Source organism: Macrotis lagotis, chromosome X, assembly GCF_037893015.1.
Source record: "Macrotis lagotis isolate mMagLag1 chromosome X, bilby.v1.9.chrom.fasta, whole genome shotgun sequence".
NCBI lineage: Eukaryota > Metazoa > Chordata > Mammalia > Peramelemorphia > Peramelidae > Macrotis > Macrotis lagotis.
This window is the reverse complement of record NC_133666.1, coordinates 189,099,228-189,126,771: the sequence shown is the minus strand read 5'-3', so window position 1 is coordinate 189,126,771 and position 27,544 is coordinate 189,099,228. Positions and strand designations below refer to the sequence as shown.

The 27,544-nt window shown below is 35.2% G+C and overlaps 1 protein-coding gene across 1 annotated transcript in view; it reads right to left on the bottom strand.

The window, feature by feature from the left end:
* The window catches only part of LOC141502949 (stimulated by retinoic acid gene 6 protein-like), a 93,830-nt gene that overhangs the window by 44,506 nt on the left and 21,780 nt on the right, over positions 1-27,544 (bottom strand). Inside the window, exons 2-10 of the mRNA XM_074207967.1 lie at positions 21,833-21,908; positions 19,349-19,449; positions 17,528-17,658; positions 15,592-15,712; positions 13,907-13,952; positions 10,603-10,731; positions 7,073-7,143; positions 4,791-4,902; positions 718-871 (exon numbers count right to left, since the gene is read on the bottom strand). Of these exons, the coding sequence (XP_074064068.1) occupies positions 718-871; positions 4,791-4,902; positions 7,073-7,143; positions 10,603-10,731; positions 13,907-13,952; positions 15,592-15,712; positions 17,528-17,658; positions 19,349-19,449; positions 21,833-21,908 (941 nt within the window). The remainder of the gene's footprint in view (positions 1-717; positions 872-4,790; positions 4,903-7,072; positions 7,144-10,602; positions 10,732-13,906; positions 13,953-15,591; positions 15,713-17,527; positions 17,659-19,348; positions 19,450-21,832; positions 21,909-27,544) is intronic.

Below are 27,544 nucleotides of genomic sequence, written 5' to 3'. Positions count from 1 at the left end.
GGAAATTATGGGTTTTTGAAAATGATTAATGCTTTAACAGTTTATGCCAAATTGGAAAGGCTTTGAATATAGGACTGGTAATGGTAATGTTAGTTATCAAAGGACCAACTTAATTAAATTTGGAGAGGCTTCTTGTCAAAAGGCAGGATATGTAGTGATGGATTGTCTTTGGTTATAGAAGTTCATTAAGATCCCATATAGAGGCAGCTAGGTGGCACAGTGGATAGAGCAGTGACCCTGAAATTAGGAGGATGTGAGTTTGAACTTTCTAGCTGTGTGACCCTGGGCAAGTCACTTTACTCTGCCTCAAAAAAAGATCACACTTAGTTATGATGTGATCTGAGGTACAATGGGAAGGAAAGCCTATTTGGACAAAATCATAGGTCCTTAATGATCATAAATAATCTTAAATATTAAGGAGATAAGAAAAGGGGAAAATAAACATTCTAGAATGGTTTATTCCTTCATTAGTCAAGTAGAAAGTAATTTTCAAAAGATAAAATTCCCTTTTCTCCATTTCTCTAATTTTTTTCTTTCTCAAAATTCATGTTTTTGGATAATCTTATTTCTAAATTGTTCTGTAAAAGTGGTTTTGTTTTATTTTGTCAGTTGGTTTAAAAGAAAGGGCCAAGCTGCAAAATAAGTTTTGAGCAATGATTATTTCTCAATTCAATCTTAGCCACCCATAACACAATAACTGTAAAGAGACTGGTTTACCTTTTGCCACATTAATCAGCTCCTTTATCCGTAGCATAGCTGGTGTCAGTACTCCTGTCTCATTAACTGAAGCAATGTAGGTCTCTAATCCCTCCTCAAACATATCTAACTCTTGTACAATGTATGTGTACATGCAAAATTCAATTATAATGAACTGCAGGAGAAATAGAAGAAAGGTTTTTAGTTTGTCATTATTATTGAATAATTGTCATTATTCATGCCATAGCCCAACACACCCAAAACCCAATGTTAGTCTGGAGACTGTTTCTTTTAGGACATATGGACCCTTTATCTCTTTTAAAAATTCTCTCTAGTCTCTATGTGGTTCTTATTATTTGAATGACATTGAAAGGTAAGAAATATTCTGTATCTCTTCCTTGTTAGAACATCAAATAAGTATGGGCCCAGATATCCAGATGGGAACTCATTAAATTGAATCAAATTGTTATAAGTAATCCAAGGTCATATTTCCATTGAAAAATAAAAGGAAAGTTTCAGCGTGACTTTGGGAATGATCCAGGCAAAAACAATAAAATCATCTCTTTTTTACACTGCATTCTATGGTGTTATAGCTGATATTACACAAGCAATCAAGCAAGAACGTGACTTTTAATGACCACAGCTATTACATCTTCTCTGAATCTTCTCTTCCTTAGGTTAAGTATGTCCAGTTATTTTATTCAGTCCTGGGTGGTGCAGGGGTGGTATACCTGTAACTAGGGGTACAAATCTAAAGTTCTAGACTTAGAGTCTAAAAGACCTGATTTCAAATGTGTCCATAGACAGTTAAAAGCTGAGTGACCTTTGACAAGTCATTTAACCTCTATCAATTTTGGTGTTCTCATCTGTAAAATGAAGACCAAATAGCACTGATCTCCTGTTGTTCCAAAAATAAAATGGGATATTTGTAAAGTGCTTAGCAAACCTTAAAGCACTATATAGATGCTAACATTATTTGTGCTAATTTTTATTAGGCATGTTCATGAGGCCTTGAATCATTCTGGTTGGCCTCCCTTGTATTTCTTCATCTTATCAATTGATCACTCAATAAAAATTTATTAAGCAGGCATAATTCTAGGTACTGGGGACATAAATACAAATAAATGAAGCAATCCAAACTCATAAGGTACTTACATCTAATGGAAGAGACAACAAATATTATGTGATGTTGATGATGATGATAATGTTTATCTTTTCATTCTTGAAGAAGAGCTTGACTTCAGGGAGGTGATACCATGAGAGCACATGAATTGGATTTGAATGATGGGGGACTGTGCTGTCATCAACCTCACTTTTCACTACAGAGTCATCTGGGTCCAGTAACCAGATATAAATCAGGATGAGTGGAGATGGTCCTAGATATGGGGAATCAGGCTTAAGTGACTTGCCCTAGGTCAATAGCTGCTAAGTGTCAATTGTCTGAGACAAATCTGAACTCCCTGTCTTCCTGTCTCCAGGAAAGTGTGCTATCTACTCCATCACCCACCTGCACAAAGCTGGGAAGAACTTAATCAGAATCCATAATCAAAATTCAGATTCAGTCCCTCATTGTAATATTTATTTTCTCATTAATTATTAACTAATCAGAGTTGATTGTCATTCTTTTGAATATTCCTTTTCCAAAAGGACATTATATATATATATATATATACATATATATATATATATATATATATATATATATATATGTATATATATGCCATGAATTCACTCCACCATGGTTATCTTTGGTCTCAGAGAGATGCCAAATGACCATCCTTTTATTAATAAATATACTGACCTTATCAATAATATGATAAAAATTACCCAGAAATTATGTCTCTCGAATCTTTTTAGTCACCACATAAGGAAGACAGGGAGTCTATGAAGCAGAATAAAGGAGGAAATATATTACAGTTCTCATGGAAAGTCTATGCAAGGGCTCAAAGATGTGTGAGATAATAGGCCAGTTTGACTGGATTACAAAATGTAGGAGGTGTAATGTTCACTGAGATTGGGAAGATAGGGCTGGGCCTGGTTGTAAAGAACTTTAAAAACTAACCAGAAGAATTTATATTTTATTCTAGATGCAAAAGGAAGACATTATAATTGATTAAGTAGGGGAATAAGTTGGTCAGAGCTACTGTAACAGTAAAATTAGAGTTTGGAAACTGAAGTGAGGAGATAAGATAAGAAGACTGATGAGGATTTGATCTGAAGTGGGGAGTTGAGAAAATGGGATTCAGGTGAGAAATGTGAAGGACGAAGATCTGGGCATTGCTATTTGAGGTGAAAGAGAGTAATAATAATAATAATAAAAAATAATAATGTTTATCCTTCATTTTCGAGGGACAGGGAGTTGATTCTGTGACAAGCACATGAATTGAAGTGAGGGGGTGCTGAGCTAAGTCACCAGCCTCACTTTCTTCTCCAGAGTCATCTGAGTCCAGTGACCACATATGAATCGGGATGACTGGAGATGGTCCTGGATGCAAGGCAATCGGGGTTAAGTGACTTGCTCAAGGTCACACATCTAGGAAGAGTTAAGTGTCTGAGCTTGCATTCAAATTTCCAATCTCCTGACTCCAAGGTCAGTGCTCTATTCACTGCTCCACATAGCTGCCCTGGTGAGGAGTTAAAGATTAAAGCCAAAGTTATGAAGCTGAGAGAATGAGCGAATGAATAAATGAATTAAGGATGATACATTTGGCCTTAAAAATACTGTCAGAAGGGGGTGGCTAGGTGGCGTAGTGGATAAAGCACTTGCCCTGGAGTCAGGAGTTCCTGGGTTCAAATCCGGGCTCAGACACTTAATAATTACCTAGCTGTGTGGCCTTGGGCAAGCCACTTAACCCCATTTGCCTTGCAAAATCCTAAAAAAAAAATACTATCAGATTAGACAATGGTTGTACTTTTGACAGAAACTGAAATGTTTGGATGAGGAGAAAGATAATGAATTTTGTTTTAGACATTTGAGATGTTGAATTTGAGATGTTTCTGAACCATCTGGTTTGAAATGTCCAATTTGTAATTGGTGATACAAGATTGAAGTTCAGGAGGAAAACAGGGCCTAGATATATATACATATGGGGGTCATCTGTATAGGAATGATAATTAATTAAACTTATAGGAAGTGATAAGGACATAATGTGAGAGTATAGAAATAAGATGAAGGGGCCTAGAATAGAACATTGGGGATCCCCAGAACTAAGGGACATAATTTGGATGATAAAACAGCAGAGAATACACAGAACGAACACTAGCAGGAAGCTATGCTCTCAATTTATCCCGAGACTTCATGGGCTTCCTTATTGAACTTGTTGTTCGTGAAAATCCCCAAATCTTTTTCAATATGATCATGACAGTCAAGTATTACTCTGATATATTGATATTACAAGGATTTAAGCAAAGTAGAATATTTATGTTTGAGAATAAAATGAGATTAATTGTATCATTTACTTGGTTAGATACTTAGAGATAACTACATTTAATTTCATAGCTTGAATTGAAATTCTAAAGACTTATATGTAAAAATCTGAAAGATTTGTGATCCCTAGCAGTGTGGAAACTCTAATATTGCAAGTTCAACCTCTATGACTAGGTGGTAGTTTTAAGGAAATAAAAGTTAAATGATTTACTAAGGGCACACAATTAGAAAATGTCAGAAGCACAAGATATTGCAAACACCTTCCTGCCACTGAGCCCAAACAAGGACTTGTAACATGCATATACTGGTTTGAATTTGTTCCACAAAATTAGATGAAATCTTTCTAGGCTAGTAGATGAGCTTCCTAAGGTCTTGGGCTTTCATTTCCTCCCTATCTTTTGAAAATCACTGAAAGGGCAGGTTAGTCCTAACCCTTCCCACCCTGCTCTGACTACCCTCTGAGGGTAATAAAATCATGAAAAGGATTCTTTAGGGGAAAAAAATGTTATAGAATTGGATTAACTAGTGAATTCCCCTTAAGGAACTTAAAACAAATGTATTTTAAAAATTCACCTTGTATAGTGAACAAGAACAAGAACAAGCCTACTGTGTAAAATGATCATATCATCCCATATTTGTGAACTAGAAAAGAATTTGATTTACTTACAAGATATAAGCAGATGAAGGCTAACACAGTAGCACCAATCATTCGACTTGGGAACTGAAAATATGGATCCCATTTATAGATCCTACGTTGGAACCAGGATTTCTCTTCTTCTCTGTAAGTAAATAAACCCAAATAGATCTAAAGTAGATGACTGAATCATAAATTATTCAAAAAATTTGCCCTTCTTCCTCATTATATGAATGTCAGACTCTGTTTCCTGTGTTAACTTTGCAGGGAAATTTCTGTGAAGTCATGTTATTTCTCTGTGCTTGTTACCTACACATAATAATTTCTATTCTAGGCTACCTCAATACTCTCATTGCACATAGGTTGTTGGAAGCTTATTTAGGAAATGCAAGTGTAGGAGTTAGGTGATGGAGTGATAAAGTGCTAGGCCTGGAGTCATCTACCTGAGTTCAAAATCCAACCTTAGATACTTACTAGCTGTGTGGCTCTAGGCAAATCTTTTAATCTTGTCTCAGTCCCTCATTTTTAAAATGAACTGGAGAGGGAAATGGTAAATCACTCCATTATCTTTGCCAAGAAAACCCTCCAAATAGGGTTGACATAACTGAAACGACTAAACAACACAACAATAGCAAGTCACAGAGGGATACTTAGAATTCTATGATGCTTGTGAAATTACAAATGAGTTATATGCTTTGAAAATTTTAAGTTGCTATAAAATAAAAGTTATCATTATGCCTGTGCAGTTGTCATAAGCTCACCCACCTTACTAGCAGCTTCATAGGAAGTCAAATGGTGTTTTTGTTTGTTAACTTGTATGACAGTGATGGTTTAGAAATATGAAACTTCAGAGGACAATTTCAATTAATAAAATATTTATTAAGTGCCTACTTCATTTCAGACACTATGCTAAGTGGGGTGGGGAAAGCATCAAAGAAAAGCAAAAGACAAGTAAATAGGGAGACAAGTAAACAAAGAGGTTTTAAAAACTCTATAACCAGGATAAATAGGAAATAATCAATAGAGGAAAGGCACTAAAAGAAGAAGAAGAGGAATTTGGGAAAGGCTTCCTATAGAAGATAGGATTTCAACTAGGAAGTCAGAAAGGGAGGATGAGGAGGGAGAACATTCCAGACATGGGGAACAGTCAGAGAAAATTCCTGCAGTGGGGAGATGGAGTGTCTTGTTCATGGAACAGTAAAGAGGTCAGTGTCCTTGGATAGAAAAGTACTTGATGGATTGTAAGGCACAGTATTCTAATTCTAGCAGGGTTTATTTATATATTAAATATTTATCAAAGGCTTATTATGGGCTCATATTTATTCCATGAAACATGTTTTGAGTTGTTATATGTTATCAAAGTTTGATTATATTTTTATGCTCCCTTATCCCTGTTCTCCTCAAAGTGCTGGCTAGTATATAAAGTACAGTTAAATGAATTTTGTCTTGTTTCTCCTTCATTCTTGTTCCTCCACTGCTATTAGTGCTCCCCCTTAATTTATATATACATACATATACACTCATACATATGTTTACTTATTTGGATATAACTTTTTTCTCTAGTAAAATATAAGTTACTTGAAAGTAAGAACTATTTTGACTTTTTGATCTGTAGCAGTTGTATCATTTTTTAAAACATTATTGAGGGTGGCTAGGTGGCTAAGTGGATAGAGCACCAGCCCTGGAGTCAGGAGTACCTGAGTTCAAATCTGACTTCAGACACTTAATAATTACCTAGCTGTGTGGCCTTGGGCAAGCCACTTACCTCCATTGCCTTGCAAAAAAAAATCTAAAAATAAAAAAATAAAAGCTTATTGAACTGAGTTTTCATTGAATGTCATAACTGATATTTATAATATATCTAATTACTCTATATAATCTTCATGTTGCAAAAATATATGAGTTTAAATGGTCATTTTTAAACTCTGCTACAAGAGACCAGCTTCTAAATTCCCTGGAGAAAAATGGAGATGAAAAAAAATGGAGGTAGAGAAGGGTTAGGATGTGATTTCTCTCATTTCCTTTTCCATTCCCAGGAGCCCTGTAGATTGTTGATGTTAAGTAGTTAATCAGTCATGTCTGACTTTGTAATAAAGTAAGCAAGAAAATGTCTGAGTCCTGCCATTTTAGTTTAAGGGAGCTGTCCATTATCATTGAGAAGAAAAGAGGAAGAGAGTCTATAAAGGGCAGTTGAGGAGAATGGGATGATATAACAGCCAACCCAACTCCAAAGAATCATAGGGAGGAATGATGAGGGACATCAGAAGTAAAATGACTTACTTAAAGTGGGGGGATAATAACTGAGTCTTACTTACTGTTCTGGTGGTTTCCTCATGAGTTGTTTCACATGCTCTGCTTGATGAGCTTCCAGAAAAGATCTTTTTTCCTATGAGAAGAGAAGGATTTTGATCTGATTCTCTTCTATGTGCTCTATGATCCAAGTACACTTACTTGCTATTTCTCACCTATAACACTTCATCTTCATCTCTAGACTTTGTTACTGACAGTCTCTCATTCTTGGAAAGCTTTCTTTCTTCACTTCCAATCAAATAATTGACTTTCTTCATACTCATCTCAAAACCCATAATTTACAATAGTCCTTTCTTAGTCCTTACAAGGTGTCCTTGTAGCTAATGCCTTTCCCTTCAGATTGATGTGGTTGTTGTTTAGTCGTGTTCAACTCTTATGTATTCCAGGGACCATAGCACACCAATATTGTCCATAGAGCTTTCTTGGAAAAGATATTGGAGTGCTTTACCATTTTTTTTTTCTCCAGTAGATAAAAGCAAACAGAGGTTAAAGACTTGGCCAGGGTCATGCAGGTAGTATTTTAACTCAGGTCTTCCTGGCTGTAGCACTCTAGCCACTAAGCTACCATATTTCCCCATGTATAAGATAAATCTTTTTTGAAAAATTTGGGGTCTAAAAATAGAGATCATCTTATATAGTGGTTGTAGAATTTTTTTACTTGCATTTCCCACTTTTTCATGTCTGTTGTCTTTGTGCTCACTGTTTATGTTTTGCCACACTCTGCCCAGAAATGGCTTGGAAAAGATTTCCCTTCAGTGCTGAATTCAAGTTCAAAGTAATCCAGTTTGATGCTGAGCAAAGGGAGTAGAACCAAGAGAACAATGTACACATTAACAAAAACACTGTGAGGTGTTCCACCTTAATGTAAACAGCTCCTCTCAGCAGTTCAGAGAGTCAGGACAACCGAATTAGACTGGCTATGGACCATGTTATCTTCATCCAGAGGAAGAAAAAGCAAAACAAAACAAAAAAGAAAGAAAAACCAACCCTTCAGAATCTGATGAACACTTTATAAAAATGATCTCTTACGTGTCTCTTTCCCTTAATCCTAATTCCTGATATTGAAAATGAATAATCTGTAAAGATGTTTATCAAAAATATGTATATACAATGCTAACCACTGAGGGGAGGGAAGTGGGAAGGGAGAGTGGAAGGAAATTTTGTAACTTAAAAATAACATGTACATATGGATGAAAATAAACTAATTAATTAAAAAAACAAAATGATACAGTTTGTAAAAAAAAGGAAGGAAATCGTGCTGCTGAAGGTAAGTTTGATCCTCCTTCAACTGAGAAAACAATCTGAGACTGGATATGAGAAGAAGAAACCCCATTGAAAATTTCCCGCCAGAAAGCCATGAGAGACAAGGAAGCAAAGCGGCCTGAGTTAGAGGGGATTGAAGAGATGGATTGAAGAGCAAAGGACAAGTAGAATTCCTATGTTCACAAAGATGATTCATCAGGAGATCAGAAGAATTGATGATGGGATAGAAATGACTGATTACAAAGGAGAACACAATTGGTGCTTCAGGTTCATGAAACGGAATGAACTAAGCATGTGTCCATGCATCAGACTTGCCCAGGGAGTGCTTGTGGTCAACTACAGACCAGAGCACAGGCAGGAGAGCATCAGAGCTTTTCCTAAGACAGGGATTCATCATCAAATAGAAATGAGGATGAGCTAATGGATGGGTGTTTTGACAGTGATGAGGAGTTGAATGAATTTTATGATGAATAAAACTTAAATTCAATCACTTTATGTAATACATTTATTTTTTTCAATTTTGGCCCCAAAACCGAAGTGCATTTTATACATGGGAGTATCTTATACTTGAGAAATATGGTAACTCCTAGGCAAACAGAGGTTAAGGTCACACAACTAGTAAATGTCTGAAATCAGATTTGAACTCAGGTCTTCTTAACTCTAAGCCCAGAGCTCTATCCACTGAACTATCTAGTTATATCCCCCTTACCCACCCCACCCCCACTTAGATTACCTTCCATCTATTCTAAAAAATAACTTTGTATGTACCTGAGGAAAAAGGTGCCATTATTTCTTCCTTTTTCCAGTTGAGTAAACTGAGGCAGACTGATCGAATGACTTACTCATATAGCTAATAAGGATTTGAGGTCATATTTTGATTCAATCTTTTTGATTCCAGACCCCACACCCTATTTGCTATGCTACCTAGCTGTGTCTTCAGAAACTGCTTACCTGTGCAGTTTATTGTTTTGTTACTTTTACCTTATATCCATAAACTGCTGAGATTTCTTCCTAATACTAAAATTTATTGTAATATCCAAATGAAGGATTGGATATTGGATATTACAGTAATTTTATAGCTCCCTATTTTCTGTTGGCAGTAGGTTTCTATACCCTATGCAGAAATAAGAAAATAAAATGCTCTAGACTTATGTCTGCTTTTCTATCTAAATTTCCCTAATATCCACCTTGGAACTGAACAATTGAAATATTCAACATTTGTGTCAGTGTGAGTTACTATCACAGAGATGGAACCATTTTCTGTATATAAAAAAAGAAATCTGAAGACCTACTTTCTATTCCCATGGTCCTTTTATGGGAGCTTCCAGGAACGAAAACCCTCTGAGTGTAAGGAAAGACCGGGATGAACAATAAGGGAAAACTAATAAATATGATTTTTTTAATGCCAGAAATTCTATTCTCCAGAGCATCTGGTTATCCTGAAACAATAGCTCACATTGATATAAATGCTGATATAATAATAGGTAGAGTTGCACAGTGGAGAGAAAGCCAGTCTTGAAGCCAGGAAGATTTGGTTTTGAGTGACATCTCTGACGCATACTGGCCATGTGTACCTGGGCAAGTTACCTAACTTTCAGGCAACCCTGTCTTTAACTTATAGAAAAAGTGGCAAACTTGCACTGGAAAAGAGAATTGCCTCACCTAGGGGTTCTCCCTGTGACTGAAATCACAAGTCTTGTCCTTATTCCTATGGATATAATGCTTTGAGATTTTTTATGATATTTTCCTTCCAGCAATTCTGTGAGTTGGTTCATAGGAACAAGCATTATTATTTATACTTTATTGAGGAAGAAACTAAAGATTTGATCATTTAAGTGACCATGGTGTCCAAGCCTAGAAAATTTTGGAGTAGAATTCAAATTTAGGCTTCAGAATTCAACCTCAGCCTTTTTTTCATTACATTAAGCTTAAGTCTTATGTATTAAATCAAAATTCACCTTTTTTCATAAAACACAGGAGGAATATATTTAACTATCAGTTGGGACCAAATCTATAACTAATAATTTATGTACTTGGGGGAAACAATTGGAAAGTAAAGTAGGAGGTGGCAGTGATAGCTGCCCTGATCATCATAAAGCAGCTACAGGTGTGTGGAAGCAGGAAGCTTCCAGTGAGCGGAAAGAAAGAGAGCCTATTTCATGAGACACAAAATGGGTCTTGTGATAGTTTCTTTACAGATTTCATAAAGAGATAATCATAAAGCTGATTATTGTTTAAAAATGGCATGGGTGTGAAGATGGGTAGTACTTACATTTTGAACCTCCAAACCTAGATGAATCTTCAGAGCTTTTACAAACATGTACACAAAACGGCCTAAGAGGAAAGCCAGACACATCAAGGAGGGCCAATAGAAAATAACTGTTTCATATGCCCCAATTAGCTGCAATAGAAACCAAAACAGATAAATATTGGACTTCAGAAATCTACATACAGGAAGAAGGGAATAAAGGAATATCTGATCTAAATTTAGTGGAAGTATCTGATCCAAATTTGGATATGACCCTTCAAAAGGAAAAGGATTTTTGGAGATTTTTTCATCTAATTCTGTACCCAGTACCATTTTATATGAACAAAAATGAGCCATAGAGAGGTGGAGAAATTTGTTCAGGGTCACACTGCTATTCTGTGGTACTAGAATTGGTACAAGAACTGAGGATTCCTGATACTAACAATTTGGATTGGTCTGTTGTCAAGGAAGAACTGAGTACAAATCTGCCCTCAAGATACTAATTACCTGTGGAAGCCTGGGGATCACTTAATCTCTGTCCATCTCAGTTACCTCCTAGGGTGTTGTGAGGATTGAATGAGATAATGTTTGAAAAGTTTTTAGCATAGGCTCTAGTACATACTTGCTTTTCCCCTTCCCCTTCCACATATACTATATGCTTTTCATTTCTCTCTCATCTTGAGACACGGACTTGATTCAAGGAACAAATAGGACAGTGTATGTGAAAGTGCCTTGTAAAGGATAACTTGATTTCCAGATGTGAGATAGTATCATTAGTGTTATTTCCTTGAGAGGCAGTTTAATGTAGTGGATAGTGGATTGGCCTTTAAGTCAGGAAGACACATTCTTTCTGGTTCTGGTCCTGAGTTCCAATCCTGACTCCGATACATATTAGCTATGTGGCCATGGGCAAATCACTTGACCTCTAAGTGACAAAGACAATCTCCTAATGTTATGAATTACCGAGAAGTGATTGATTTGCATAAGTGAAAGAAGTTTTTCCACTGAGAGTTCTTTATCCTAATGAAATCACAGCTCTGGATTAGTAATTCATTATTGATCTAATACCTGTCATTTGACACAAACTGCAGCCTTCTAATATTTATAATCTTAGAGTGCTGTCTGAGACTCAAATATGTTAGGTGATTTGACCATAGTTAGAGAGCTAGTAAACACTTGAGTTTACTCACAGTTCCAAGAGCAATATTTTGACTACTTTCCCAGACTACTTTGTATTCAGCACGTTGTTAGTTGATAAGAACTTGAAATTTTATCTATTTCTAATTATTTAATTTATCTATTTCAAATTGTCTAATCTTATCTATTAATCCATAGTTACTTTGTTTTTCTTTTCTTTTTTTTTGAGATTTTTCAAGGCAGTGGGGTTAAATGTCTTGCCCAAGGCCATACAGCTAGGTAATTATTAAGTGTCTGAGGCCATTTATTAAGTGTCTGAGGCCATACTTTGTTTTTCAAAGATCATTTCTGAAGATGGAAAAATCTGAATAATTAAAAGGTGTTAAGCTCTAATGATGCAATTCAGGCACCATGATAGGTGATGAGGAAATATTTTGGTCTAGAGACTTGCTCAGCACCCTAGTCTTTTTATTCTTAAGGATGGTCCTGCTCAAATATCTCATTTTTCTTTCAGTTTTGATCACAAGGTGACTGTTTTTCCATACTCCATTTCATTCTTATTATATATTAATGCCTGAAAAAAACTTTGTTGACAGCTTCCTGATTTATTAATTGTTAAGAAAAGGTTTTGCATTTTTCATTTTTATTCCAGGTCTTCTCTTTGCAGCAGTTTACATCTTCTCTTTGTAGCAGTTTACATTTAATCCTATGGTCAGATTACTTTGGGAAATGAACAGCATCTGGTGTTCTTTTGTGATATTTCAAAACAAGTTCAGCACCAGAGTCTGAATGATGGATGAGCAAATACTTCAATCTCCTAGTCTCTGTTTTCATTAATGTCTAAGTGTGTGTGTGTGTGTGTGTGTGTGTGTGTGTGTGTGTGTGTGTGTGTGTGAGAGAGAGAGAGAGAGAGAGAGAGAGAGAGAGAGAGAGAGAGAGAGAGAGAGAGAGAGAGAGAGAAGGGAATGGGGATCGCTATACTATATGCTTTACAAATACTATAGGTTTTACAAATATTCTCCCATTTGATTCCCACAACAATCTTAGGAGGTAGGTTCTGTTAGTACCCCCATTTTACAGTTGAGGAAACTAAGAGTAACTGATTTGTCCAACATCAGACAGCTAATTGATGAATGAGGTTGGATTTGAACTCAGATCTTCCACATTCCAGATTCGGCACTCTATCTACTATACCACCTGGCACCTGTAGGTGACTATTACAAATATCAATGTTAGTTCTATGATATGGAAAAGGAGGACACCAAGGTTTATTGCCACAGTGTGGCTGTTTTGCCCAAGTAATGCAGTGGGAAAGTATGGATATATAAAGAAAAACCTACTTTCAAATCCAGTCTCAGATACTTACTATGTCACTTTTGGTCATTTAATTTTCTCTGATCTCAGTTCCATTATATGAAAAATAAAGGGGTTGAACTAGATGATTTCCAAGGGACCTTCTAGCTCTGAATCTGTGTCACATACTATCACTTTCCTCTTTTTCATCAGCAAGTCCCTGCACTTCAAGGTTTCCCACTTGGAAGAACCCCACTTGGGTTTTCATTTTCTTTTTTAGTGCTTTAAAGTTTACCAAGTATTTTATACTTATTCATCTTCTCATTTGAGGCTCATACAATTCTTCAAGGTAAGTATTAGAGCCAAGAGTTCTTAAGTGTTTTTATATTATGGACACATTTGGGAGTGTAATGAAATCTATAGCTACTACAAAATAATATTTTAAAATACAAAAATAAAATATATAAAATAAGATAGAAAATCAATTATATTGAAATAATTTTTTTTTAAAAAAGAAGTTTATGGACAGGGTTAAAAGTGATGAATTTCCACTACTGTACACTTGTACTAAAGGTATTATCTTCATTTTAAAGATGAGGAAACTGAGGTGGCTTCACCCTAATCACATAGTCAGAAGCAAACTTTGAACTTTTATCTTCTTGAATCTAACCTTCTATTCATTGTTCAGCTCTGACTAGGCTTAGAGAAACATGTTTTGATCTTAGTTTATTGATTAATACAGGTTTTACTTTGAATACTTTTCTAGGAATTGGGCATATGTACACAGGGAAAACAGTTGATTTTTCATTCTTTTATTCATTCAAGACCAATTGAGCAAATTAATACTTAGATGGCAAATGAATGTATTAAAATCTTGTTCTTCCCTGGACTAACTTACCTGTCCATGTGGACACTGCACAATATGCAACACTGTGATGGCAAACCTGAAAAAACCAACAATTTTGGTTTGTTATTACACTGCCCTCAATTGCTTAGCACCTGTTTGTGGAAAGAATGATTCACAGCATCACAGAATGTTCGGACAGAAAGAGACTTTGAAGACCACCTTGTCCAGTCTCCACATTTTCTAGATTCTGAGGTCTAGAGAAAGGAAATAATGTATTTCTCCCAAATAGGACAAAGAGCAGGACTAAAATATCTAGTTTTTTAAAAAATAATCAAATACCAGCACTACAATTATATATGCATCCTACTTCTTCCACTTCCTTCACCCCTATCCTGGAAAATGTAGAGGTAGCCTGGCATAATAGTGAGAAAGTTGGTCTCAAAAGCTAGAAAGACCTGGATTTAAATCCTGCTTCTAACATTTAGTGGCTGCGAGACACTAGCAAATTACTTTACCTTTCAATGCTCCGAGCAACCCTCTAATATTCTACTTTCACAACCTGAATTGAAAGAAGTAATTTCCTTCCTTAGAAGGTTTCTATATGAATGAAAGTGTAGGTTCAGCTCCTATCCTGTATTTTCAAACAGCTTGAGTCTTATAACTACTGTAGGTCATGGACCAGGGATGTTTTCTTCTGCTTTATATTTCATTGCTCTTATTAGGAATTTTATTGTCATAATTATATTCTTTTGATTTCAGAATTAAATAGTTGAGAAAAATCCCAGGCTGAGATGGGGGTGACATTGGGGGAAGTATGATGTGGCACTTACAAAGACAAAAATAGAAGGTTTTGGGGAAAGAGGAATGAACTAGACAAAGTGTTCTAGTAATGTTTCTTTGAGGGTGGGAAGGAAGAGGAGTGAGAAGATTATACAAAAGAGGTATCAGCTGACAAACTTTATAGCAGAGGTTTCTGACCTAGAGTCCATGAACTTGTTTAAAAGAATATTTTTGACAATTGTATTTCAATATAATTGATTTTTTAAATTCTATGTCTTTGAACGTTTTTTTTTTTTCAGAGAGAGGTCCATAGCTTTATTTTATTTTACAAGGCACCCAAGGTGCTCAAGGTAAAGTGGCTTGCCCAAGGCCACAAAATTAGGTAATTATAAAGTGTCTGAGGCCGTATTTGAAATCAGGTCCTCCTGGCTCCAGGGCCAGTACTCTATCCACTGCGCCCCCTAGGTGCCTCGATCCATAGGTTTTAGCAGACTGTTAAAAGAGTCCATAACACAATAAAAGACTTAAAACCCTTACCTTAAATGAAAAGATGGAATTTGAATGTCAGGAATGAGGAAGGAGTATATTCTAGGAAAAGGGCATAATTTGTGAGAATGTATAGAAGTTAGAGATGGCATATTAAAGTCAGAAAATAATAGCATGGTTTGACTACAATGTAGAGAATGCATGAAGGAGAGTGATATATTGTTTGGACATAATAGATTACCGACTGATTGTTTTAAACAACTCTACCTAAAAAGTCAGTGAGAAATGCTAAAAAATGGGATATTGTTGAAATATTCAAATAAGGGCCGAAATGTATTTATATTTTCTCAGTATCCTGATTTCCCAAGAGGGTGGTTACTCAATTATTATCAAATTTTTTAAAAAAATTATGGCTAGTATTGCTGCAAGGACTTTTAAAAGGAATCATGTATGAACATCAGACTTCTTACCAAATTAAAGAGTATGCAAATCCAAGGATGGAACTGATTAGTCGAAAATCTGATGAAAGACAGGCAAAAAATGGAAAATGTGAGAGTCCAACTTCAATGCCTCCTATTAGGAGCACGATAGCTGGGAAGAGAAAGGGTAAATGGTGTTGATGACTAAATAATATTATTTTGAGAGTGAAGACAATCTTTTTTATTATAATAAATTTATTTTTCAACTACATGCAAAGATACTTTTCAACATTTATTTTTCTAAGATTTTGAGTTCTACCTTTTTCTTCCTCCCTCCCTTCTCTGTCCTCTCTATCCTTGACAGTAATTTAATATAGATTATACATGTATAACAATATTAACCATATTTCCATATTAGCTATATAATGAAAGAAAAATCAGAACAAAAGGGAAAAATGAGAGGAAAAAACAAAGCATAAATCAAATTTTAAAAATTGAAAGTAGTATGCTTTGGTCTACATTTGGACTCTATAGTTCCTTTTCTGGATATGGATGGTATTTTCCATCACAAGAAAGACAATCATTTCTAAATTTCTAAAAGTAGTCTTGACAGTGACCTGAAAGAACCCAGGCAATGGTTTCCATGGATGGACTTATGAATGAATGCTTCTCTATCTTCTTTTCCAGATGAAGGCAAAGGGCATTTAGTGCTGTAAGCAGCCTCACAATCTGCCTTGTACAATAGACATTATCAAAAGCTTGAGGTGTTGCAAAGTGACATTTAATAAAAATAATAGGGTAGTTAGGTGGTACGATGGACAGAAGGCTGGACATGGAATCAGGAAGGCTCTTCTTCCTGAGTTAAAATATGACCTCAGACATTTAACTAGCTGCATGCAAGGAATTTAACTCCTTTAATTCCTTCATCTATAAAATGAAGTGGAGAAAGAAATGGCAAATCTCTTCTGTATCACTGCCAAGAAATCCCTAAATGGGGTTTCATAGACTGAGACATGACTCACTGACCAAACAATAACAATAAATAGCAATAATAAAAAGCATTTACATAGAACTTACCATGTGTCAACACTATCCTAAACAGTTTTTTTCCTCATGTGATCTTCACAACATCGCTGGGAAGTAAGTGCTATTATTATCCCCATTTTACGTTGAGATAACTGAGTCTAAGAAAGATTAAGTGACCTAGGTCACACTACTACTAAGTATGTGAGGCAGGATATGAACTCATGTCTTCCCAACTCAAAGTTCAGTATTCTTGCCCTCTGCCCCATACTCAGCTGCCTCATTTTAGAAGAGGAGGCTTATTCAATCAAATGAGAAAATGTATATAAAATAACTTTGAAAATTTTAAAAGTTTATATAATTATAAGTTGTAGTAGCTGCTATTCTCTTGTTGGTAGAAAGTCAGACCATGTGACAAACTACAAATTCCAACAGCTCATGGATGGATATCTAGAGACAGGATAGCCAGGGTAGTCCCACAATCCATTTTTGAATCCACAGTCTCTAAAAATCTCCAATTTCTTTCCCATGGTTTGCATAGTAATGGAGACAGGGATGGCAACGTGTATGGTAAGTTATATGCTCACCCATCCCAGTTCTCTATAATGGGTCATTTGTAAGTTGGTGAAATCAAGGCCAACCAATGCTGATAGATAAAATAAATTGTTAATGGGAAGGAATTCAGCAACTCAATGCCTTCTTTAAATTACTCTAGTAAGGAAGACATAGTCATGTCAGGCAAAATAGCATGAAGTCTAAGAAAACTTGTTTTCATTGTTTCATAGACTCAGGAATAGCTTCTGAAGAGACTTCATTTTTCATATTATCTAAGTAAACCTTTCCCAACTAATGAGGATAGATCTATTTCTGAAGGTCATTAGAGAAGAGTAGCAACATTTTGCTGAATGGAGAAGAAATCAAAATGAGTTAAGAACAAAAGAAAAAAAGAAAACCTTTTTACTACCTTGTGCCCATTGTGGTACTTGCAGGGGCTGGTAGCCTTCAGAAAATAAAAACATGACTTTATTTGCTGTAGCTCCAAAGGCAATTCCATATGACCATCGATTATTGAATGTTCCAATGAAATCCAGAGGTCTGCCAAAAAAAAAAAACCCACGATAAATTACTGTGCCTTTTAATGTTTAGCATCGAATGTAGCAATCCCCCTCTACCCCCAGGACAAAACTGTTGACTAAAGACTTCAATAAGAAGCTCAAATCTGTTGTTTTAACTGATGTCTCAATGCCTCCATAATCTTGTATTAGAAAAAGCTAAGACTGAGGAGGTAGAAAAACTGTTTCTAGACTACCATTTTTGTTAGAAACTATCCTTGAAATTTGATGTTTTTCCCAAGAGGAAAGTTTTGGATTTGGAGTCCCCAAAATGCTGAAACACATTGAGAATGTTTAATAAAGTCAAATGAATTTTATGTTAACAATTTTTATTTGTAAATATTTATTATTGATCAGAGACTCCCTAGTCAAGCTCTCTGACACTAAAAATGACAAAATTGGCAGAAATGTTCCCTTGACTCAGTTGATGGACAATAACCAAGTGCCACTAGAACATCTATGAAACTCTGGACTTGTAGAGTTATAGAGAGCAAGATTTGAGTAGCAACAACAACAAAAATAATTGCTTGTTGGTTATTCTATCAGGATGCAGAGTAAAGTAGACTTGGGCAGTGAAGTAGCACAGTGAAGGAGTGCTGGGTCTGGAGGTAGGAGGATCTGACTTCAAATCTAGTCTCAGACACTTCTGCCGTGTGACAGACATTTAACCCTATTTGCCTCAGTTTCCACATCTATAAAATAAGGTAGGGAAGGAAATAGCAAACCATTCCAGTATCTCTGCCAAGAAACTTCCAAATAGGGTCCTGAAGAGTCATACATGATAGACTAAATAACAAATAGATTTGGGGGGTGGCTAGGTGGCTCAGTGGATAAAGCATCGGCCCTGGAGTCAGGAGGACCTGGATTCAAATCCGGTCTCAGACACTTTATAATTACCTAATTTTGTGGCCTTGGGCAAGCCACTTTACCCCATTTGCCTTGCAAAATCGTAAAAAAAAAACCTCCCCAAAAAACAACAAGTAGATTTGGAAGTGAATGTGAGTTCCTTAAAGGTAGATTCATGCTATTTACTGTAATAGTTAGGCGAGCATCCTATACCACATGAAAACCAAGACATTTCTATTATGGTGAAAAATATTGGATAATTGCCTGAAATTACTCCTTGTTTTGGCTAATTTTTTTATGGGGGGAGGGATATTTTGGCCACACAGGATACTCTAATGGATCTCTGATTTCATCTGTGGAGATGATCCCAGTTTTGGGATCCCAGTCTATCATTTCTGTATCACTTTTGTCCATGTCTCCCCTAAATTTTCCATAGATGATCCACCTAATTAGGGAGCTTCCTTGATTTCTTTTGACATCTGTATGATACTATTGGATCACAGGCTGTCTGTTAATAATCTCTGATTCATTCTATGTGATTTAATTCAACTCAAATAGCACTCAGAAAGGCAGTGTGGATAAGAGGAGTGGCTGTCCAAGAGATAGACAATTATTCTTGTTAATTTAATAAATTGTAGTTCAAGTTATGTTTTTTCTTCTCCTCCCTTTATCTTTAGTTGCAGTGATAAATATTAGGCCAACATATGGAACATATAATCTCCCATTTTGAATTGTTTCATCTATGGCTTCTGGGTAAATGTTATCACTTAACAACTAACAAACTCTTAGGGAAAAATAAATTAGAAATCTAAAGTGCCACAACTTACATTACAATCCCAAAACGGCTACCAAGTAGGTATGACTTGTCATCTAGCTGCTTGTGATGAACTCTTCTTTCAAGGAAGGAGAGAACCATAATTATGAAAAACTGCAGGGCCAAAAAAAGACAGCATTGGTAATGCTTACTTTCAGAGCAGAGAAAATCATGTTCTGTCCCATTTTGGAGGTAATGCATTGTACATAAAACTCCTCAATTATTTTGTTACCTAACTGGGAAGAAATGAAAATTTATTCTGAGTATGTGCAAAGTACTAGAGATAGCAGTTATTTCTACCATTTGCTTTCTCCTTTCATCTTCAAGAAAGAAAGCCCTTTGGGGTGGCTAGGTGGCGCAGTAGATAAAGCACCGGCCCTGGAGTCAGGAGTACCTGGGTTCAAATCTGGTCTCAGACACTTAATAATAATTACCTAGCTGTGTGGCCTTAGGCAAGCCACTTAACCCCATTTGCCTTGCCAAAAATATTTAAAAAAAAAAAGAAACCCCTTTTCCCTCCTTCCCCCTTTACTTTCTTCTCCTTCCTTTTATCCATGTCCCCTTCTTCTCTTCATTTCCCTCCCTTTCTTCTTCTCCTCCTTTCTTCCCCTAACCCCTTCAATTACTGAGACTGTAGCCCATCAGAAAAAAGGATAGCTTTATTTTCTCCTTTAATTCCTCTTGTCTCTCTGTTCATAGTTTGTGACCCCAGAATTTAAAAAAGCCAATAAAAAAGTTGAAATTAAAATTGTTAATTTCTTCCTAACAAATACTAATTACATAAAAAGGCTATAGCAGATATTAGTGAAGCATACTGAAAGGAATATCAGAAAGTATGCAGAATAAATGAGTTCTTTGGATGACAGTGAGTTGAGAAATCAGCTTAAATGAGAGAGCCCCTGATTTTAGTCGAGCAGAAAGTCCTCAAAGATTAAGGAGGTAAGCCAGAAATTAGAGACAAATTATGCTACCTTCTCTTATATGCTTGTCATTTCTAAGATCTGTCTGTCTATTTTTCTTTATGTCTTTGTTTCTGTCTGTCTGTCTGTCTCTCTATATCTAGGTCATTCCCCAAGTTTCAATTCAACCAAAATAATGTCATTCCGCTTTAAAACTCTTAAACTAACTGTAATCTTTATGTAATATTTGGTTAGTATGCTTTCTCTCTATATACCAATCCAGAATCACACATATGTAGCACACAAAATGACTTAGACTTGCCTTGAAACTTGAGTTATAGTAGTAATAGATAGAGCTAGAAGAGTAAAGTCCAGTTAGAAAGATAGTTTTTAACCAAAAAGATATCATTGAAAAGTTTGATCTATATTTTAGGACCTTGAGAAGGATTTGATTGCAAAGATTGTATTTAAAATAAGTATTTTATTTTATTTTATTTTTTAAAATTTATTTTTATTTTATTTTCAGTTTCAAATTCTCTCTACCCTTATCCCTTTTGAGAAGATAATAAATGTATCATTATAGATATTGTCATGTACAATATATTTCCATATTAATCATGTTGCCCAAAAAACAAGCAAAATAAGGATTAAAATATGCTTCAATGTGTACTTAGATTTTTATCAATTCTCTATCTGAAGATGGATAGCAGTTTTTATCATGACTCTTTTGAATTGGCATGGATCATATTGATCAGAGTTGCTAAGTCTTTAACAGTAAATTATCCTTACAGCTCCTTGTTCTGCTCACTTTACTTTGTATCATTTCATGTAAATTTTTCCAGTTTGCCTGAAACCATCTCCTTTGTCATGTCTCACAGCACAATAATATTTTGTTACAATCATATACTACAGCTTCTTCAACCATTTCTCAATTGAGAGTTTCCAATTTTTTCCACTACAAAAAAGCTGCTATAAATATTTTTGTACATCTGGGTTATTTCCTTCTTTGTTTGTTCTTTCTGAGGTATAGACCTAGTAGCAGTATTCCTACACCAAAGAATATACATAGCCCTTTGGGTTACACCTCAGAGTTATTTTAATTTACAAAGTAATACCAGTTTCACTACCATTTGTGACATCTTATTTATATACTAATTTAGTTATTAACAAAGATAAAATATTGATGAGTGGTTGAAAAATAATTATGAACAATATATTCAATGACTGTAGAAACTCTGCCCCCCAAATCAAGCCCAGGTATCACATCAGTATTATTGTTTCATCAATATATTCATGTCTTTTATTATTTTGTTTTATTAGGCTTTGTTTGAGATTCATTTATGTGTTGCCATAAACATTTTAATCAATTATAAACTTACTTTTAAAAATAAAATGAAAACTAAGAAAATTATTTACAAATCTGATTTTATGAAAAGGGGAAAATAATTATATAAATTGTGGGAAGCACTGGGTTATTGGATTTGAGGGCATGGTTGAGAAACTGAAAAATTGGAAATCAGTGTGAACAATTTCAGACATTTTTATGATTCTGCTTTTTATAATTACAGAAGTTTACTATTTTTTCTGAGTTTACTTACTGATGGAATGAGTGAATAGTGCAGGAAGAGTTCCATGTCAATGGAGGTTATACAAGTGCTGTTTGGTTGTACAGTCCTGGAAAAAAAACCCATGCATTCATTAACCTTTGTAATTATCTGATACTTAGTTTATTACTAAGACTCCTATAATTTTTAGTGAATTTGTCTTAATTCTTATCCTATCTGCTTATGACAAAATGTGGTTCTCTATCAAAGGATACCCTGACCGAGTTCCCTTGCCTCTCATTTAGGTAACTTTATTCTGCCTTAACCTGACAGTTCCAAGAAGGTCATTGCCCAAGACTCTAAGGTTTGATAGACTATTCTTTTCCTTTTGTGTTTTCCTTGTAGGATGATCTTGGACAGCTAGAGACATTGTGTGACTTTGGTCAAGTCATGTAACCTCTGTATGCTTCAATTTCCTATCCTATCAAAGTGAGGATCAAATGAGATATTTGTAAAGCATATTTGTAGGGGCTATATAAATACTAGCTATTATTAGCTTTTACATATATACTAGGAACTGGAGCTGACACTTTGCTCTAAGTTCAAGTTCCACCAATTGCCTAGCCTAACATATAGTGCCCATACCAGCTGCTGTTGACATCTGTCCTACAAGTACCAGAGAGAAGCCCAGATGCAGAGCAGAATAGACAGTAAATAAATCACGCTATTAACAGATTTTTGAGCTTGCTGTTGTTATTTTAAAGATTCCCTAGTTTGGGTTTGAGAATATTATTGTTCATCATGTGATCCCTCTGCTTCAATATCATTTTTTTAATGAAATTGTGCTAACTGCTAACCTCTGGCTTCTCTGGGCTCCTCTGTTTCTCACCTTGCCCAGGAAATCCCAGCTGTCCATGCCCTAACACTGACACCCTCCTCCCGATTATCATATGAGAGATGTATTCAACAATTTTAGCAATAATTATTATATGGTACATTAAGATTTGAAATTTTTTTTTAGGTTTTTGCAAGGCAATGGGGTTAAGTGCCTTGCCCAAGGCCACAAAACTAGGTAATTATAAAGTGTCTGAGACTGGATTTGAACTCAGGTACTCCTGACTCCAGGGCTGGTCCTCTATCTACTGTGCCACCTAGCCACCCTGATTTGAAAAATTTTTATGGACCTTATTTGAACTTCATAATAACCCTACACATATTGTTATCCCTACAGAATTACAGTTTTAGAGAGGAATTAACCTTAGAGATCATCTAGTATAATCTCCTCATTTAAAAAAAATGAGGAAATTGAGACCTCAAAGATTAAGTGATTTGACCAAGTTTGTCTAATTCAACAAATGATATTTTTTTCTTTTTTTCTTTTATTAAAGATTTTATTTGAGTTTTACAATTTTTCCCTCAATCTTACTTCCCTCCCCCCACCCCACCCCCCACAAAAAGCAATCTGTTAGTCTTTACTTTATTTCCATCTTGTACATTCAACAAAAGATTTTAAAGTGCTCATTATGTGCAATAGGCAATGTTGTACAATGGAAAGCATACTGGATTTGGAATCTAAAGACACTGCAAAAACAAATTCTTCCAATTGTTACTTTTGTGAACAAGGTACTTACCTCTCACAACCTTAGTTTCCTTGTGTATAAAACAGAAGTAATATTACTACCTATCTCCCTCAAGGTTGTTGTGAGGGTAAAATAAAGTAGAATTTATGGACCTTTGGGGAAACTTAAAGCACTATAAAAATACTATCTATTCATAAAGGCCTACACAAAATATTCTCCAAAATTACAAAGGAAAATACCAAACTCAATGTAGGAGACAAAAATAATATCCAACTACAGAAGGATAAAACAAAGAAAGAAAACTTTTGATCAATATCACTAGTAAATAATGAGCTAAATTTTTAAATAAAATTTTAGTGAGAGGATCATACATTTATATGATCAAACTGGAACTTTTTATTATCACCAAGCTGGAATAATATCAGGATGATATGATATAATGGAAGGCATACAGTCTTGGGCATTAAAAGACCTAGGTTCAAATCTTGTCTCTCACACTTACTACCTGAAGGGATATATGCAAGTTATTTAATTTCTCTTTGCCTCAAATCATTCACCTTCAAGATGTTGGAGTTTGACAATATGGCTTCTTAGATCCCTTCAAGCTCCAATTCTATGATTCTATGATACCATTAACCTATATTAAAAATAAAAGTATACCAAACTCCAAATAATTAAATCAATAAATGCAAATCACACTTAATAAGCAGAGAAAGACCATTTATAATGATAAAAAATTTTAGCTAAAATGTATCTAAAATTAAAAGCTAGAATTATTTACAATGGTGAAATTTTGGAAACTTTCTTTTTCCTTTTTTAAATTTTAAACCTGATGTTTTGATTATTTCTGTAGAAGTAGTTGGGTGATTGGATTTCCACTTAATAAGGGCTGAAATGTAAGACCATTTAAAAAAACATTTTTAATTTTAAAATTTTCCCCCAAACCTTGCTTCCTTCTTCCCACCCCCACAGAAGGCAGATAGTCTTTACATTGTTTCCACAATATATACATTGATCAAAATTGAATGTTTAGAGAAATCATATCCTGAAGGAAAAAATAAAATATAAGAGATAGTAAAATTACATAAATAAGTTACATTTTTGTAAATTAAAGGTAATTGTCCTTGGTCTTTGTTTACATTCCACAATTCTTTCTTTGGAGACAGAAGGTATTCTGTATCACAGATACCCTAAAATTGTCCCTGATTGTTCCACTGATGAAATGAGCAAGTCCATTAAGGTTGACCATCACCCTTTTGTTGCTGTCAGAGTGTACAATGTTCTTCTGGTTCTGCTCATCTAGCTCAGCATCAGTTCATCAGTTCATATTTCCAGGCTTCTCTGAATTCCCATCCTTCCTGGTTTCTAATAGAATAGTAGTGTTCCACAACATACATATACCACAATTTTGTTCAACCATTCCCCAATTGATGGACATTTACTCAATTTGAGGTTTAGTTTAGTTTCCAATTAGTTTTAGGTCTATCTCTCCCTGGCCCAATATTGCATGTGATTTTTATTGCATTATGATCTGAGAAGGATGTATTCACTATTTCTGCCTTTCTGCATTTGATTATAAGGTTTTTATGCCCTAGTACATGGTCAAGTTTTGTGTAAATGCCATGTACTGCAGGAAAAAAAGTACATTCCTTGCTATTGCCATTCAACTTTCTCCAAAAGTCTATCATGTTTAGGTTTTCTAACATTCTATTTACCTCCTTAACTTCCTTCTTGTTTATGGAGACTGGGGAAAGGCTCCTGGTAAAAGGTTAGTTTTTAACTAAAACTTCTGGGAAGCAAGGAAATGGAGATGAAGAAGGACATTCCAGGTTTGAGGCTAGGGGGAAGACAGAAGGACAGCCAGGGAAAATCACGGATTTGTGACATGGAACATTTTTCATTAGGACCAACAAGAAGGCCAAAGTCACTGGATTGGAGAGTATGTAGAGGAGAATAAAGTATAAGAATACTGGTAAATTAGGAAAGGACCAATTTATTAAGGGCTTTAAAAGTTAAACAGAAGATTGAATATTTGATCTTAGAGGTAAGAGTGAGCCACTGAAATTTTTTGAATAAGGGGAATGACATGGTCAGATGTTTAGAAAGGTTCCTATGACAGCTAAGTAGAGGATAGAGAAGAGTTAAGAGAGACTTGTAGCAGGAAGATGAACTGAAGTTATTACAGAAGTTTGGGTATAAGATGTTGAGAGCCTTTGTCAGGATAGAGGTAATATCAGAAGAGGAAATGATACAAGAGATGTTGCAAAGGTAGAACCAATAAGACTTGGCAAAATATTGGATGTGAGTTGAAGGCGACTTCTTGGGTGTGAGTTTGGGAGGATGATGGTTCTCCAGACAGTGATACAGAGTTCAGGAAAATGAGAAATGAGAAATTTTAGGGCAGGAAAGATAATGAGTTCTATTTTGGAAGCACTGGATTTAAGATGACTATAGAGCATCCAATTCAAGATGCCTAAAAGGTAATAAATATCCCTATACATATAGATCATTTTCCTTCTTGTTTTTTTCTTTTGGAATATAGACCTAGTAGTAGCATGGCTAGGCTAAGAGGTAGGCATGATTTCATAGCCCTTTGGGCATGGTTTCGAATGGTTTACAGAATTGTTGAATCCTTTTACAACTTCTCCAATCTAGTGCATCAATGTCTCAATTTCCCTTCCAATATTTGTCATTTTCTCCTTTTGCCCTATTAGCAATGAGTATAATGTTGTATCTCAGAAGTGTTCCACACTGCATTTTTCCTATCAATAGTATTAGGACATTTAAAAAAAACTGATTTAAGTATATTGCATTGATAACCTCATCTGAAAACTGTTCATATCTCTTGATCATTTATCAATTGGGGAATGGTTCTTATTTTTTATAAATTTGACTCATTTTTCTATGTTTGAGAAATGAGGTCTTTATCATAGAAACTTGTTTCAATATTTTTTTCCCACAGTTACTATTGCTAACTGTATTTCCCTCCATTCTATTTCTCCACTCTAATTTATTCTATTTTCTCTCCTTCACCCTTTACCTCCTCAAAAGTGTTTTGCATCAGACTACCCCCTCCACAATCTTCCCTGCCTCCTATTACTTACTTTCCCTCACCCCCTTCTCCCACCCTTTTCCTTTTCTCCTTTCCTCTAGGATAAGAGAGATTTCTATACCCAATTGAGTGTGTGTATTATTCCCTCTCTGAGTCACTTCCAGTGAGAGTAAGGCTTACTCACTCCCTCTCATCTTCCCCTTCTTTCACTCCATTGCAAAGCTTTTTCTTGCCTCTTTTATGTGGAATAACTTATCCCATTCCAGCTCTGCATTTCCTTTCTCCTAGTACATTTCTCTCTCGCCCATTGACTCCATTATTAATTCCATACCTTTAAATTCAACTCCCACCTGTGCCAAGTCTCTATATGTTCCTTCTAACTGCCCTACTAAATTATAAAGTTCTTAAGATTTATCAATATCATTTTCCCATGCAGGAATATAAGTAGTTCAACATCATTAAGTCCTTTATGATTTGTCTTTCCTGTTTTCCTTTTTTATGCTTCACTTGAGTATTATATTTGAAGGTCAAATTTTCTGTTCAGCTGTGGTTGTTTCATAAGGAAAATTTGAAAGTCCCCTATTTCATTGAATGGCCTCCTTTTCCCCTGAAAGAGTATGTTCAGTTTTGCTGGGTAGTTGATTCTTGATTGTAACAAAAGCTCCTTTGCCTTCCAGAATATCATATTCCAAGCCTTATGATCCCTTAATGTAGAAGTTGCTAAATCTTGTTTTATCCTTACCTTGGCTCTGCAATATTTGAATTGTTTCTTTCAGGCTTCTTGAATTTTCTCCTTAATTTGGAAGTTATGAAATTTGGCTATTATATTCCTGGTAGGTTTCATTTTGGAATCTCTTTAAGGTAGTGATTGGTAGATTTTTTTTCAATATCTATTTTTGCCCTCTGCTTCTGGAATATTAGAGCAGTTTTCTTGAATAATGTCTTGAAAAATAATGTTTAGGTTTTATATTTGGTCATGTCTTTCAGGTACTCCAATAACTTTAAAATTATCTTTACTGCATCTGTTTTTCGAGGTCAGTTGGTTTTCCAAAGAGATATTACCCATTTTCTTCTAGTTTTTCATTCTTTTGGTTTTGTTTTATTGTTTCTTGATTTTTCACAAAGTCATCAGCT